Below are 16,893 nucleotides of genomic sequence, written 5' to 3'. Positions count from 1 at the left end.
CTACACGATGATTGATCACTTATCTCATGAACTTTACGTGTCAACGTGGTGTAGCAGGTAAATGGGTGCCTATTTACTATGTTTCAGGTAAATAACGCATTTAATTAAAATGCGGAAAATTAGTTCTGTTTGGGGTTTTCCTAAGAGCAGGATTGAATATCCTGTAGGGTTACTAGTGTTACTACCGACGGCATCAAGTTCATTTATATAGGTACACTGCAACTGGTATACTACACAACCTGAATTGGATCTGCAATCGATAAAACTAAAGACCTTGTCAACTCGTATATAATTTGATCTTGTTCTGGGCAAATTTTCAAAACCATAGTATGGATGCTGTCTGTGGCGGCCTTACCTATTGCGAGGCTCCGGGCGGAAGGTCTTAACAAAATGATCTGCGTACTTGCTACTTCCCGTAGCAAATCGAACTTCGTGTAAAATCTATCGACCTTTTTTTTTATTTTACATCGTCTTAGTTATGAATTATTTAACTAACTAACTTTATTTCAATTTGCCGTTATGTTATAATCTTCAACTGTTAAATAAACTAAATTCAGTTCAAAAATTTTTGGGGCGCGAGGCCCCGGGCGCTTACCCCGTTCGCCACCCCCTAAGGCCGCTACTGGTTGCTGTACACACGACTGTACTTATTTGAAGCTCCATTCTCCCGCCTGGCCCTCGGCGAGAGCGCGGGTTATCATGGCTGATCGATATACGTGAGGATTACGAAAATGTTGTGTAAGTTGTCAGTTTAGCCGCATTTCCTTCGTCTGTTATGATTATTACATAATTTTATGACATCGTAAATGGCTTACGTAGGTTTTGTTACATTTTATTGTAGAATTGTCGTCTAGCTTTACAAAATTACATATGAATTGTAACATAGGACCTTTATTTACTTGTCTACCTTATACATTTTGATTAGTGCGTACAGACATATATTTTTTCTGCCTCTTGGAAGTAATAAAAAATCGAGAGATAAACTTGTAAGTTATCTCTTCAACTTATGGCGTCGAAATTATTCTGAAGGTCAGAAAAACACGCTTCGATTCTACAAAAAGTATTATTTCTTGGAACAGTTCGAGATCTACAAATACTGACAAACATAAGTATAAATTATGTTTTAAGGCTTGGTTAAACTGCAAAGGAGGAAAGGGAAAAAAAATGCACTTTATGTTGGAGTAGAGAGTGCTTGCCTTTTGATCGGATAGGATTTCGATAATAATATTTAATTCAATAAGGAAACTGATAGCGAAGTTATCAGGGAATCGCGGCTCTACACACGAGCAAAGTCCACCATTTGAACTGTAGAGTAGGCTGGAATATGGACTTTTAAGATCTACCTAAACTAAAAGGTAAAATGTAGTGCCGTAAACTAGTAGATTATATTTATAGCTACGGGAGTATGTTTAGCAGGTGATTTACTGCAGCAGTGACGAGTTCCACGTCACCTAACCGAGACGTTAGCACCTGCCTGCGGATTGTCAACGGTCTACTTAATTTATCTAATCAGCACGACCGCAAGTGTAGCTCGACTAGCACAATGTAAGTGCCCACGATAACCATGCTAAACCTGCCTAGGCACTTCCCGAACTACTGAATCTTACGTATTTTCAGCGTCAGCGATGGCGGAGTTCTATTGATTGCTGTTCTATTTCTTATTCCCCGACGCAAAACCGACGGGGTGTTTGACGTGTCCGTTTGTGTGTGTGTATGTGTCTGTCTGTGGCATCGTAGCTCCCAAACGGATGATCCGATTTTAATGCGGTTTTTTGGTTTGAAAGGTATATCATTCGAGAGAGTTCTTGGCTATGTTTGGTGGAAATCGGTTCAGGTCTTCAAGTGCATCAGGTCGTTTGTTATATGTGATAGGAATGTTACACGCTCAGTTTACTTACAAGCATATGTGGGATCTGATATTTGAAACACTAATGTATTCTGGAACCACTGAGCTGGTCTGCTGTTAGGGGTCGACGATAGGAGATGTAACCCTGGACTGCCTTTCAGTAAACCCATCGAGTTTAGGCTCGTTAGATTTGTCTTAACTAGTTCTCTTTATGTTTCTAATTGACGAAATGGGATGTGGCGGATGAAACCCTGAAATGCCGATATGAAACGGATTTTCGTATATCGTTTTCAGTGGTTCCATAATTCAAGTGGTAACTGCATACTTTGTTTGGGTCGGGGGTGTTTTTACATTAAAATTAAATACTTTTTAAATACTTAACAGGTAGGTGAGGCAGTTCAGTGCACGTGGATTAACCGCAAATTCTCAGTAAGAAGTAGAAAGTTCATAAAATTAGTTCCTAGAATATTAGTCAATCTGCCGTCAACTTTAACAAAAAAATATGTATTATATTATCTACCGCTTTAAATAATTAAATAATTAAATACTAACTGCCTACATTAGCTAGTAACTATTACTGTAATTGCCGATTAGCTGATTGTGCTCATTACGTTACCGATGCAGTCCACATAATGGCACACGAAGATTGCTTCACAAACAAAACGAGTCTTTTAAATAATCGTCCAGATATTATTCGTTAAGGCGAACTCTACATTAATCGGAGGTTTTTAATGACATTCCGAACAGACTAAGTAGGTATATATTAATTGTCTTGAATCTTGAATGTTTCACTTATATTTATTGGAGTCCTAAAATATAGCAATCGCTATATTATATACAAACTTTTACCTAAATAACTTGGTAGGCAGTGGTACACGTTTGGAACCTCATAATCTAGATACGTACGACTGTTCACGGTAAGTTATACATTACAAACCGTGTTGATATTGAACCTACGCTAAGCAGAAAACCCGGAACCTTTGACAAGTCATTACTAGTGAAGTCTAGAATGTAGCGGTGAGTATTGTGCGTAACGTCGTTGTTGCTACAGAAAGATCTCGATGGGTATCAATGAAGCTTGTTATGACAAACATAAAAGTCATGTGATTGAATAGCATCGGTGTTGAGTGTTTGCCGCCATTGCGTCGCCTGAGAGAGCGCGACGGTTGTGTAAATATTGTAACTGTATTGATTGCTGGCTTTCAGCTTTTACAGGAAGGTCAATTGTTTCCACATTGTTTAACGGTAAAAGAGTCACAAATGTTGCCAGGTGAATTCATTATTTAGCATTCAATAGAAGAAAACTTATCGATTAAAATGACTTGAGCGGTAAGAATTCCCCTTAACTTAAGCACACTTACAAAGGGATATAATGGTAAGGAGTTAGTACCGCAACCACATGCAGTGAGCTAACGGTAGAGCTCTACACAGCAGTATGGAGCTCATCAACTTCATTATATCGTACTTCCTTACAAAGGACCTGTCTATGCTGACGGCCTTCGTCTGCTGGAGCCATCGTAAGCTACCCACAATTACCACGCCAATATTTTACAGCCTGACCTACTAGCAAAACATTGGTTCTAAATGCTGCAAGGAATTTTACAAAGTATTGTTTTAAAATTGTGCATGCCTGGGTAACGTTCATGTGCAATCGAAGTAAGGCACGAGTGCACGATATAACTTTTATAAGATTGCCAAAAAGCGTTTTTCGCACGTGAAGCATGTAACGGGATTGGAGACTTTGGCCCTGTCGGCCGCTCCACGCCCCCCGCGCCCGCGCGCCCCTCGCGAGTCGCGTGCCTGCCTCGGAACACAAAACCTCCACCACGCACATTGTGATTATGTTAATTTAGTTGGCGACGTGTGGAACAAGAACCGAAATCCCGACCATAACCCACTTACTTTGACGACTCGTGCTCTATCTATACTCGTATGCTTGATGTAAATAGATTGCTATTAATATACTTATGCTGTGTGCGTTGGTAGAAAATAAACAATATAAATTCGTTTTATAACCGTTACACATAAATCGACACACCATGAATCAGGTTATACTAGAAAGAGCATATTTTTGACATAAGATTTTTAAAATTTGTAATTATGATTTAAATTCAAATAATTTCGTCCCTAGTTTGAACAAGGAAAAAAGACGTTTTATTAATGAATATGCAAATTGTTGTGTAGAGCAGTCGTGGGAGCTGCAGCGTGCGGCGCGCGCGGCGGGTCTGCGCGTGGCGCTGGCGCGGGACAGCCGGCTCGCGCCCTCCGCGCCGCTCGGCAGGTTCCGCGAGGCCGTGCTGCTGGACCTCGCCTGTCCACACGCGCAGGATGTGCTTCAAAAGGTTAAGTATCTTATATATGTATAAATGAAATAGCATCATCCTAGCCTTTTCCTAACTATGTTGGGGTGGTCGGCTTCCAATCTATACGGATTCAGCTAAGTGCCAGTGTTTAACAAGTTTAACAGGAGCGACTGCCTATCTGATCTCCTCAACCCAGTAACATGAGCAACACGTACGATACCCCTTAGAATGGTTGTCAGACTTTCTAGCATCTGACTACTTGTAACGAATATCAAAGATGTATAGGTAACAGCCGGGACCCACAATTTAACGTGCCTTTCGACACACGGAGGAACTCGTTATGACAATGATGGTGACCCATCTACGGACCAACCGCGTCAAGAGTAGCTTAACCTGTGATCGATCCCCTTATACATTTATTTATAGCTAAGCCACGAGCTCCTCCAAAAAAGCAAAAACCCAATAGGTTGCGACATTTGTTTGGATCGAAAGAGTAGCAGACAGTATCGTCGCGATACTTTGCAGACCTGTGTCAATTTAATCCCGATTCATGCAATCGTAATCTTATCTTGATGAATTAGGAATAAACGATGTACTCGGATCAACGATATCATTGATATACCCGCGACGCGACGACACGCGTCATCATGAGAATGTATATTTTGTATGCTCAGTTATTAGACATTGTTTTTCTGCAAAGCCGAGGTCAAGGACACTGAGGCGATGTTTATATGTAAAGGTGTTGAATTACCTGCAACTTTGTTTAACCAAAATCAAGAAAAATATTACTAAGAGTCATTATTGTGTAAGCCAAGCTTCTTACTTACTTCACAACACGAATATACCTAGTCATATATCTTTAAGATGCAGTGTCATTGTCTTGTCATTCTCAAGGAATTAAGTTGCTTTATCTAATAATATTTATGTAATGTTACCAACTGTTTCGTGGATGTTGACAACACCTTGAATTAATAAAGGTCAATATCGATATTGCTATAGTGTACTTACTTACAGGTTGAAATGTTCTTTGGTATGATTCGTTGTTGTTTCATGGTTGAAAATGGCCGCGTACAGGGCCCCGATTCTGCTATTTGCAATGGCCGATGAATGAATGGCAATTATTGGATTAAATTTGAAATAATTTCTATTCTCTTAAGCATTTTGCCAAAACAATAATGTCTTGTTGTTGTTTGTTTCTTCTTGCTTGCTGGTAGAAATTAACCATCGAGCATAACAATTCGTATATGAGATCTAGCCAAGTTAGACCTTGAACGACATTATTGTATTCTAAGTAATAAAAAAATATCTCGTAATAAACGACTGACTACCGAACTTTGCACCCATTTAGATCACATTTATTTAGCAGTTGAAGTATAAAATCAGGATATACATATATTTTGCCTTTGAAACTTTGTCCTTATATCACATTGATGTTTTTAATGTACAAATAAAGTTTCATAAGATCGTGTTCGTCTTCCAGGCGTCGTGGTCCCGCGGTTTCAACTACCGTCACTCTTGGCTGCTGCTGCACAACGCGTCGTACGAGCCGGGCGCGGTGGAGGCGGCGCTGGCGGCGCACGACATCCTGCCCGACGCGGACGTGGTGTGGGCCGCCGCCGACGCGCTGCTGGACGTGTACAAGGTGAAGCCGGGCCTGCCCACCCTGCAGACCGGCCTGGGACTGGCGCGCGACTGCTCGCGCCGCCAGCTGGCCGCGCTATGGGCCGCGCTGCCCACCGCCGTCTCAAGACGCAGGAATCTGCAGAACGTCTTCCTCAAGGGTGTTACCATAGTAAGAGTACGGTCCATTTTAAGCGCTAGTATCCCTTCTAATAGTGTTAGTAATCGCGGACGTGTGTATAGATAACGCAACCGCAGCACTTCCGCGGCTGGTCGGACCTGCACAACCGACAGATTGACACCTTTCCCAAGCTTACCTACCCGCTCATGATGCTCGCCGCGCAGGATATGAACTTCAGGTATCTACCACCATACACCAACAGTGTCCACTATACTACACTGGGAAATACAAATAGAATGTAGAGTCGAAGCTATTACTTAAAAGCAGACCAACTTGCGATGACCATCTTACAATTCGCATTATTTAAGAAACCCAATTTACACATACATACTCGCTTAGTCATGCTGTCGAAGCACATTTGGGAAAAGTAGCGATGTATATCTATCTTTATGACGTATGTATGACTATCTTTAGTGGCGTGTCTAAGCATGAGTGTTGTGTAGATACCAGCTGCGGCAGGTGGACCTGTACGGCGTGTCCAACAACGGCTCGTTCGACGGCATGGTGGGTCTGCTGCAGCGGCACCGCGCCGAGCTGGGGCTGGCCTCGCTCTTCATCCGCCCCGACCGCATGCTCGCGCTCGACTACTTCTCCGAGACCTACGTGCTCAGGTCGCACGACACCTCCTGTCACCATCTAGGTGTCGCAATAGTGTTAACTGACACTGAGAATAGAGGTCGAATTCTGCAACTAAAATATCTAATACCTTTTTTACAATATCATCATGGCAAAGTTTTTTTATCGCCTACCTTAATACTTAGTAATCACACGCAGTCTGATTTATAAATATCTAGTTCAATTTATAAGATCTCGCTTATTGTTATTTTTTCCATTCAGACGATAAGATTTCAACGAAAATAAATAAACAAAACAAGGTTAAAGTTAATAATAATATGCAATCAAAAATTCATCAAATCATGGCTATGCTTATGAATGCGTACCTGACAGATAAGATAGGTAAGCAACAACAATGTTACTAACTGCAAAAATCAAGATCCGAGGTGTCAACGAGGCTGAGGTTTTGTGTTCCAAATGATGACGAACGAGCCGAAAATGTAAACATTGTGCAGCGTTTGTTTCTTAAAACATATTTTTATTTTGTCTACTATTTGGCAAAATGCCTAGTTGTAATAAATCACTAACAACTTTCACACACTTACTTTGGATAAACGATTGTGCTTAAGGTTCGTTCGAGTTTAGTTAATTTACATATGTCTTATTCAGGGAAGTACAGGTAACGTGCAACGATAATACGATATTTTAGAAACTCAAAACCTCAAATTGTCGTCAGCGAAGACGCGTTTTAAGTCAAATTACGGCACTATCTGGTATCAGCCGTATCGGGCACGTACAGCGCGTATCGCGGGGATTTTTAATTAATAAGTATTATGGAAATCTCTTAATCTGAAAGTTGTGTCTTATAGTTGTAAGTTTCATTGAATTGTTTTAAAGATTAGATAACTCAGTTGTGATGACTAGGTAATAGGTACAATATAGTTCATCTCTTGCAATGATGGGTGTCCGAGATGTAGCCATACTATCCAAGTCAGGTCTATCTAAGACCTGACTTGGATAGTATGGCTACGTAGTGATGGTCGTGTTGATGGTCGCAGGTCGCCGTTCATCTTCCGGCAGCCGTCGCGGTCGGCGGTGTCGAACGTTTTCCTGCTGCCGTTCAGCGGCGGCGTGTGGGCGGCCAGCGGCGGCGTGGCGGCGGTGGCGGCGCTGCTGCTGGCCGCGCTGCGCCGCGCGCCCGCGCCGCCGCCCGCGCGCGCGCAGCTGCTGCACCTCACGCTGCCCGACACCTGCACCTTCGCGCTCGGCACGCTCTGCCAGCAAGGTCCACATCTCCGCATTATCCGCAAAAACTTTTAAATGTGTATTAAATTAAAGTTGGATGGGGAGAGCGGATAAACGTCGAATTATTCATCCCCGATCAATGATTCATAATCGTTGGTTAAGTAAGACATAGTAACTCGTGCGCAGGCTTCCACATAACGCCGGCGGTGTCGTCGGTGCGCATGGTGATGTTCAGCACGCTGATGACGTCACTGTTCGTATTCACGGCCTACTCCGCCAAGATCGTGGCCATCCTTCAGACGCCCAGCAACGCGCTGCAGACCATCGATGACCTGGTGCGCTCGCCCATGACCATCGGCGTGCAGGAGACCACCTACAAGAAAGTCTACTTCCTTGTTAGTGCATCGTTCACTCTGTTCTATGAAACATAAAATGCAACTGAATAAGATTTGTTTCTGTTTCGTATGCTTTATCAAAATTTGGTCTGTGACTTAAAAAATCTTCTATCAGTATATTCTTATCCATCTTCTAACAGTCACTACCGCAAACTCACAGAGTGCGACTGTGCGACAGGTCACAGGTTCGAATCCCGCGTAGGATAAGCTATTGCGTGACCAAGAAATTTTGTTCTGATTTTGATTTCGTGTATGTTATTTGATAATATATATACATCATGCTGTTAGACGCGCGCTAAAACATCTGATGTCTAAGGTTTTCAGCTCAAGTATACTGACATGTTGAGTGGTGTTCGACGATGCGTGTTGTTGCCTACAGGAGAGCTCTGACGAGGCGACGCAGCAGCTGTACCGGCGCAAGATAGTCCCGCAAGGCGAGCGCGCCTACCACAGCGTGGTGGCTGGCATGGCGCGCGTGCGCACTGGTTTCTTCGCCTTCCTCGTAAGTATGTGAAGGAGAATATGATTCCACCCTCAGTTCCGTAGACAGCTGACAGTGTCCCGCAGAGACAGATATTAGTTAGAAAAATAAGTAAGGGACTTTCGCAGTCACTAATAATCACATAGACTATCATTATTCGATCACCAAAATGTAACCAAAATCCGGGAGCGCTGAAATCGTCTTCGCATGTACCCTACATAAATATTTCAACTAGACCGAGACGAAACATTAAAACTATTTTTTTTTAATTATTTATTGAACAAAAGTGATACATTTTTTTAATACAAACTAATTCGCCAAACTGCATGACAGTTTGTTGGCGAATACTGAGCTCTCACTTAATCTTAAAACTTAAATATCTTCAAATAAACGTATAGATAATATATCAAATCAATCTCTTTAAATTACATGTGTTCCTTGAGTGTTATGGCAGCCCTGATTATATTAATCTATGCAGCTTACATGTTTACTTTTTCATCGAATGAATGTAGTAGTAGTTGTTTTACTTTATTTTTAAATACATTCTTAGATATATGCTCTTCTTCAATTGTAATATTGTTAAACAGTCGTGGTATAATATATTTATGCGTCCTTTCACCGTAATAGTTTCCTGCAGTAGGTTGTATATACTTATTTCTAACATCTTTTCTGAGCATACAGTATGTCTCTTGGTATTTTAAACTCTGAGTTTCTATAATGTTCAACTAATAACAAATAATTTACTTTTTCATGCACTGGTAACACGTTACATATTTTATACAGTTTCATATAGTTTTTGTTACATTTGTTTTTAACATTTTTATCGACCATTACCTTTAAGAATCTTGTCTGTATGCCTAGGACTTTGTCTAAATATGTTTTGAATGTACGACCGTACGAACTCAGTCCATAACTCAATACTGATTCTACCAGCGCATGGTACAAAACATACAATATGCCTCAATTTGTTAAATACTTAAGTTGCTGGAATTTACATAAAATTGATCTCAATTTATTGCACACATGATCAATATGGTGTTTCCAGCTAAAATTATGATCTATTATTAATCCTAAATATTTATATTGATTTACCAATTCTATATGATTACAATTAACACACAGTTGTTTATTATTATGTAGGCATTCATATGAGTGACCAATAATGGATAGGTTTCTAGTAGGTTTCTTAATGTTGTTCTTGTCCGAAGCGTTCTGTTCGTTAAGTAACTTTGAAGCCAAATGCTTAGTGGTCCACGAATTCCACACTCTTGCATAGCTTCAATTAATTGGTCATGATCAAGGGTGTCGAACGCTTTTTTAAAATCTATATATAAAACAGCAACATATTTTTTATTGTTTAAATTGACATTAATATCATCAGTAAATTTAGTTAATGCCGTGGCCGTACTATGTGATTTCCGGAAACCATGCTGCGTCTCAGTTATTATTTTATTATTTTCTAAAAAGTTTCCTATTCTTTTTACAATTACTTTCTCTACAATTTTATTTATTACCGGTAAAATGGCCACTGGTCTATAATTTGAGTATTCTAAGTGATCTCCTCCCTTGTAAATAGGCCTTATTATTGCTTTTTTTAAATAGTTTGGATAGGTTCCGCGTTGTACACATAGATTAACAAATTCCGCTAATATTGGGCTAATTTTATGTTTAATATATTTAATATCCTGTACTCTTATTTTATCTATCCCTGGTAACTTTCTACTACTTAGCTGGTCTATAATTTTTACAATTTCAATAGATGTTACATTTTGATATCGAAGTGATATGTTACTAATATATACATAACTGCCTCGTTTCAAAAAATTTTTACAACAGTGGTGTTTTATTTCGTCAATTTCTTCAGTAAATACTTTTCCAAACTTTGTACATATGTTACTAATAGTATCTGTTTTCCCGAGGTATTGCATTACTACACTATCTAAGTTGGATTTAGTGTTACCTATCCAATTATTAATGGTTCAGGCATTATAAATGCGCTTGAGAGTCCCTGATACCTATTAACGAACGATATCATAGTGTTTTTTTTCGATCTTTTGATTCAGTTATTTACAGGAATTAATTTAGATACCGTTACAGCACCACTTTTGTATCGACTTGCACGTTCGATCGTTTTTATTTTCTTTTCTCTATTCCATAGTGTATTAATTACCTATGATCTTTTCCCAGCGACAAAGCTCAACATTTTGAGCTTTATCGCTACGTATCACGTGACCAGATTTGTCGCTGCAAGCGAGCGACGAGCAGCTCATGAGGCTACACCTTTATATTTAATTTTTATTTTTACCATGTTAAAGTTTTCACACTACTACATACTCTACTCTATTACTATTTTTAGGCCGTCCGTAACACAACTAGTGCGGGCGCATCCTAATAATTAGTCTAGGGCGGTCTGAACTCTTGATCAGTCGCTGCCTGTACCAAGACAGATGATAGCGTGCTCGGTTTGTTTAAAATCTAAACCAACTTTATAGTGATAGTTTTATCTGCTATTAAAACAAAAAGTAGAGAATTTTTGAGATTTCCAATGATAAGAGTACTTGCACCGCACTATTGACGGTTTACCTTCATATTAATTCTGGTCGTGACGGCCACGTGTGTCAGGTGGAGCGCGCGTCGGGCTACGACATCATAACGCAGACGTTCACGGAGCGCGAGAAGTGCAGCCTCAAGGAGATCGAGGCCTTCAAGCTGCCACTCGTCGCCATCCCCATGAGGAAGCACTCCGGCTATCGCGAGCTCTTCGCCACCAGGTGACGATACCACACCCACTCCCGTACCTCACATGCATAGGTTCCAGCTGTCGGTACCTACTAAGAAATTATTACATTCAGCTGCAAATAGTTCAAAATCAATATTAATTTGATAATAAAACTTCTAACTCATTTTTTTAATTTTCTGATCTCATTAATAGATCTTTCTGTCCTGATTCTTTTTGTACCGTCCTTCAATAAAACTGAGTGCGTTTTGGAGGCTATAGTGGTTGTGTGGGTGCCTTCCGTGCAGGTTACGTTGGCAGCGCGAGGTGGGCCTGATGGACCGCGTGCGGCGCGTGTGGCTGGTGGCGCGGCCGCGCTGCGAGCAGCCCGGCGGGGGCTTCGTCAGCGTCGGCATCATCGACGTGCTGCCCGCGCTGCAGGTTACCGAAATCTTACTCTTAATAAAGAACTTTCTCCACATGAAATTGGACCTTACTGACTAAAATCCACTCATGTTCCTTCTTTTGCCCTTTGTGTAACGCCTCGGTAACCCCGTAAAAATTTACGCTAGCCTGGTAAGCATTAGTACAAATGGGCCCCACTGCGCTTGCTGACATTTAATAAACACAAGTTTCTCCCGGAGTTATTTCTGATGAATATAAAAAAGATAGAGCAATGTGGATAGCGACATGTTGCGCAGGTGCTGGCGATAGGCGCGTCCATAGCGGTGCTGCTGCTGTGCGCGGAGCTGGGCGTGCACGCGCTGCGCCGGCGCGCGACCACGTGCCGGCCCTGAGCGCGGGGGGGGGGGGTGCTGTGCCCGGGTGGGTAGTACTTGCTATCTTAGATTTACATTTAACTCTGGCATGAACATAACTAGGTATATCCCTAATATCTTCAAGCTGGATTAGTTATATCCATCATCCAAGTCTTTTCCCAACTATTTAGTCGGCTTCTAGTCTAAATGGATTCAGCTAAGTACCACTCTTTTCATGGAGCAACTGCCTACCTGACCGACTGACTGATACCTACTCATGGTTGTGAGACTCTGGTTGAAAGACTTTCTGGCTTCTGAGCACCCGTAACGACTGTAGAAGATGTGCAAATAACAGCCAGGATCCACAGTTTAACGTGTCTTCCAAAAAATAGAGGAACACGTTGACATAGATGATGACCCATCCACGAACCGACCTTATCAAGTGTAGCTTAACCTGTGATCTTAGGATATGAATTTCAACTCAATTCGCCGTACGCCGTACAGACGGACACATAAGTGATCCTATAATTGTTCCGTTTGCCATGCTCTGTAACTCAGAACTTGTGCATACTTTAGGTACTTATAACAAACGTTATAATTATAAAAAAAAATCACACCGTATTCTACATCATTTATTGTCAGTGATATTTACAGGAAGGAGGTCTCACGCCTAGAGTAGACGAGCACATTACTTGCTACAAGAGTGGAGTGCACCATCGACACCAACATGCTACGGCTGTAGCTTGCCGTGCTACGTAGAGAATGTGATGAATTTACGTTCGTGCATAATTAGATACTTTTAAAGCGTTGCTTGCACTTGTTGGACGTGCAAGTATAGTACTGAAACAGTACCGCCTATCGGAGCAGCTGGATCGGACGCGACTCTTAGTGTTAGTAGTTGGGACGCTAGGAGAGTTGCGGCGGCGGCTACAGCAAGTGCACGGCCAGCAGCACGAGCAGCGCCAGCAGCAGCGCCGCGCACAGCACGCGGTCCGCCAGCCGCGCCGCCGCCGCCCACGCGCCGCTCTCCGACCACACACACGACTCCTGCACACACAACATACAAATAATAAAAGTATTGGTAATGCACCAAAATAAAATGGGTTTTTATAATTTTTATGTTTTTATGATTTTTAACTGTGTATCCCTGCCACTAATCATTAAAACATAACTTCGCAAAGTATATAGATAAAGCGAGTATTACTACCAACAGGTCTCCTTACAGTAGCCATATGAACCCACGAGGAGTTGGCATTATCAGAGTAAACATTAAGTTCACACTCACTGCGGAAGGCGTCAGCCTGCACACGGTAGACAGCCTGGACAGCAGGTCGCGCAGGTAGTGCGGCGGCGGGCCGCTGAGGCGCGCCACCCGCAGCACGAGCGCGGCGCTCGCGGCCGCCAGCGCGCCGCACACGCACAGCGCGCACATCACGCCCAGCACGCGCGGGCACGCGCGCCCGCCCGGCAGCCGCAGCAGCGCCGTGATCAACCTGCCCTCACACAACATGCAACATCAACTAAACAAGCCGCTTCAAACCCAACATTTGCTTTCTGTTGCTACTCGTAAAACGGCGTTTACTTAAAAAGCGTTCTCTGAAGACAAGTAATGTATGAAACAAACACGTATGCGTCAAAAAAGATGAATATCATATTCATCAAATGTGTCATAATATGTGTCAAAGTCCGTCCTAACCACCACTCTTGTTCTAATACAAGAGTGGTTCGTCTTCTGCGAGCGGTTCCTCTCCAACTAGTGAAGATTAGCGATCAGCTTGTTGTCGTCTCCCTCAGTAGCTCGGAACAGCTATGCTACACTAGCTATCCGGGTTCATCATCTGATATTCCTTAACCAAGACTATTCCTGCGGCTAACTTTTCTTTTTCCAGCGTTTTTACTCACGATGATAAGCGGTACTCGTAGTGACAAGTAGGTCGTACCGATTATATAACGGTAAGACACCTCACCGCCTTCCCCAGGGTGGAGAAAGATCAAGAGGATTACTCCGGGTATAAAACAGAAAACAAGGTCGTACCCACGACGTCGCAAAACATGACTCAAGTTAAATATTTTACGCGTGTGGTTGCGAGACACTCCTAGGGCACGTACCAAAGCGCCGCTATGAAGGAGGCGCAGGCGGCGAGCGGGTGTCGCTGGTGCGGCGGCAGCGCGGTGGCGGCGGCCAGCAGCAGCGCGCCCGCCAGCAGCACGGCGCCCGCGCCCAGCACGTGCGCAGGCGCGCGCCGCCGCAGCGCCACCGACCACGCCGCCACGCTCACCTGCTCCTCGCCGCGCTGCCAGCTGGCCTCCTGCCGGGACACCGACACGATCTCCCACGGTCCAGCCTCGAACACAACTACGTGCTGGAATACACAATCACACACTTATTCTACCAATTTAAATAACAACAATTCGTTATTACCAGTTACAATTCATTAAACTTACCTTAAAATCACCGATTTCCAGTACCATCTCATCTTTATTGCTGAGCCTAGAACCAAACTCGAAGGTGCAGGTCTGCGTGTCCTGCGGCCAGTCGGCGAGCGCGAGGGCCACCGGCACGGTGACGTCGAGTCGGGTGATCCAGGACACGTTCCCGGTGTTGTGCATGCGCGCGCGCATCCACAGCTCTCCGGCCGAGCCTGCCGCTGAGTTCAGCACCAGCACGTCCGGCCGCCACAGCCGCCACGCTGACGTCGGCGCTGAGTCGCACTCCCATTCCGTCGCGTTCCACTTCAGCCGGGGATCATACCAAGTCTGAAACATTAATGATTACAACAATAAGTAACTAGTCAAAAACCAAAGTATGTACGTAGGTAATTAATTGCCTGTACCATTTTCGTTTTGTGTCTATAAATTCAAATTTTCGGAGAATCACAGACATTATAGAAGTCGGGAGGTATGACGTAGGTATAGATACTGGAAAAACCACAAAGTAGAAGATGATTACAAACCATCCTGAGGTCTGCGAGCAGCCTCATAGTGGACTGCTGCTGGTCTAGTGCGGCGTGACGCACGTCCAGCCCCAGCGTGACGGTGACGGGCGCGTCCGGCGGCGGGGACTCGCGCTCGTACTCCGCCAGCAGCGCGTCCACCTGCCGCGACAGCCGCGTCGCGTTGTCACACGCGCACCGCGCCGGCGCGCCTGCAATCAATCACCAATAACAATAGACTTTGCTTATGATAAACTCCTTGTACTAGGAGAAAATGCACTACACCTGATCAGATAGGTTCCAGAATTACCAAAGTCGATAATCTTCTGTATTTAGTCGGGAGATGTTGTGTACCGACCCAGCATTAATAATACTAGGTCAAATATTACGATGTCAAACATTATGAAAGTAAATAGCTTACTGTACGCGCAGAGTAGCAATGTGGTGAGCAGGACAGCGGGCCGCGACGCCATTTTGCGACTCGTAAGTGCGGCGGGCGTGCACCGTGCAGGAGCAGCCGCGCAGGGCTCACCAACATTTCCAGGAGTGTCGCGTATTGCAACATTTTAATTGCGGCAGCTTGCTGCTCTGCTATGATTGACAGTTACCTCAAGTTGAGGTACGTCACGTTAAAAGTTATTACTTTTGGCTTTTGTCTGACAAATTTAAAGGTTTTACCTCGAAGTGTACATGCGTTTACAATTGAATTTAAACAATTTACCAAATGTTGTTGTCTCGGGCGGGTGGCGCTGCGCGTGGGCACGCTATCGCTGCGGTATCCGCCCTCGCAAGGACAACCCGCCAACAAAGTATTTCTGTACACTCAATTAATTATTATAAATACATTAGGTAACCACGATTAAGTTATTAATAACTTTCTTAAGCTTAGATAGCACTATGTAGATGTCATTAAGAATTCCATAATATCATAAAAATATAATATAAATAATGGCTTTAAACTAATTTAAATTAAAGAATGGAATAAATTGGAACAAGTCCTGTCTCCCCTCCTGTTTACTTCTTCTAGATAGGTACAGGTAAACAAATACATTGAATATCGAACTCTTTGAATATTGCCCTATTCGGCGATGTAACCATCAGGGGCCCGGGATGCCACAAGTTAAAGAAGAAGTACAGTTGTTTGTAACATGACTAAAAAGAAAAACATGTCACATCCTAAACAAATTGATGTCTAATAATGATATAATATCCTGGCAGCTCAATTCTGCTCAACAGCAAAATTCGTCAGTTAATTAGTGCCATAGTAGCAGAGTAATTGAAAGCAATGTGCTGTGTTACAGAAATCAATCGCTGCAAAACCGAATTTACGTAATAAAGAGTAGGGCGGTATATCAGCTCCATCTATGCAATATAGGCAGCTCTGCCTGCCGTGACAGAGGCGTTTATCAAAATAATATGCTTCAATAAACTTTTTTAGGTAATAATAACAAATGTTATTATTTCATAATCATCATCAGGCCAACTCGACAGTCCACTGCTGGACATGGGCCTCCACTGACTCTTCAGCTCTGTACCCAGGTGGGACGATGATAGCAAAACTGATACAATGTCGAAACGTTAATTTGACAGTTACATAGTTCTTTGGAAATGTAATCCAGGCAAATGTTTTTAGGCATTGCGATTACTTGTACTTTGGTAGCGCTGTTTATAGCCTTGTTAAGGATATAATTTGGTATCCAGTAATGTTGGTTATCAAATTAATGCTGTATCTACGCACATTAATTAGCAGATCATCATACCCTCGGGACGAACACGAACAGCTGTACATATGAGTAGTGCAGATAACAGCTGACATCCTTTCACACGGACTAGGAACCACCAGCCGACAAATAAAAATAA

General features: G+C 42.9%; 2 protein-coding genes across 2 annotated transcripts; one reads left to right on the top strand and one right to left on the bottom strand.

Moving 5' to 3' along the window:
• The first annotated feature begins 807 nt into the window (after window positions 1-807).
• Window positions 808-12,841, top strand: LOC113497816 (ionotropic receptor 75a-like). The gene is made up of 12 exons (XM_026877574.1): window positions 808-3,363; window positions 4,031-4,188; window positions 5,630-5,941; window positions 6,013-6,128; window positions 6,394-6,561; window positions 7,564-7,790; window positions 7,937-8,145; window positions 8,525-8,647; window positions 11,249-11,397; window positions 11,651-11,783; window positions 12,044-12,167; window positions 12,755-12,841. The coding sequence occupies exons 1-11, from the start codon at window positions 3,282-3,284 to the stop codon at window positions 12,137-12,139; spliced, it is 1,773 nt and encodes a 590-aa protein (XP_026733375.1). The 5' UTR covers window positions 808-3,281; the 3' UTR covers window positions 12,140-12,167; window positions 12,755-12,841.
• On the bottom strand, window positions 12,717-16,819 carry LOC113497814 (5-hydroxytryptamine receptor 3E-like). The gene is made up of 6 exons (XM_026877571.1): window positions 15,455-16,819; window positions 15,055-15,245; window positions 14,546-14,857; window positions 14,210-14,463; window positions 13,386-13,593; window positions 12,717-13,147 (listed from the first exon to the last, which is right to left on the bottom strand). Exons 1-6 carry the CDS (start codon window positions 15,504-15,506, stop codon window positions 13,028-13,030), a joined length of 1,137 nt encoding a protein of 378 aa, XP_026733372.1. The 5' UTR covers window positions 15,507-16,819; the 3' UTR covers window positions 12,717-13,027.
• Window positions 16,820-16,893: the final 74 nt, after the last annotated feature.

This window comes from Trichoplusia ni, chromosome 9 (assembly GCF_003590095.1).
Source record: "Trichoplusia ni isolate ovarian cell line Hi5 chromosome 9, tn1, whole genome shotgun sequence".
Taxonomy (NCBI): domain Eukaryota; kingdom Metazoa; phylum Arthropoda; class Insecta; order Lepidoptera; family Noctuidae; genus Trichoplusia; species Trichoplusia ni.
The sequence above is the reverse complement of the archived record's forward strand: the minus strand, read 5'-3'. Positions and strand labels throughout refer to the sequence as shown.

What these genes read in the sequence shown, in the direction of transcription:
- LOC113497814 (XM_026877571.1), bottom strand. Translation starts at nt 15,506, where the DNA reads ATGGCGTCGCGGCCCGCTGTCCTGCTCACCACATTGCTACTCTGCGCG. An exon ending in TGCTCGCAGACCTCAGGATG is followed by an intron (nt 14,858 to 15,054) that starts GTTTGTAATCAT and finishes TTAATGTTTCAG; the next exon opens with ACTTGGTATGATCCCCGGCT. An exon ending in GCAGGCTGACGCCTTCCGCA is followed by an intron (nt 13,148 to 13,385) that starts GTGAGTGTGAAC and finishes TTGTGTGTGCAG; the next exon opens with GAGTCGTGTGTGTGGTCGGA.
- LOC113497816 (XM_026877574.1), top strand. Translation starts at nt 3,282, where the DNA reads ATGGAGCTCATCAACTTCATTATATCGTACTTCCTTACAAAGGACCTG. An exon ending in CTGGTTTCTTCGCCTTCCTC is followed by an intron (nt 8,648 to 11,248) that starts GTAAGTATGTGA and finishes CACGTGTGTCAG; the next exon opens with GTGGAGCGCGCGTCGGGCTA. An exon ending in CGCGAGCTCTTCGCCACCAG is followed by an intron (nt 11,398 to 11,650) that starts GTGACGATACCA and finishes CCTTCCGTGCAG; the next exon opens with GTTACGTTGGCAGCGCGAGG.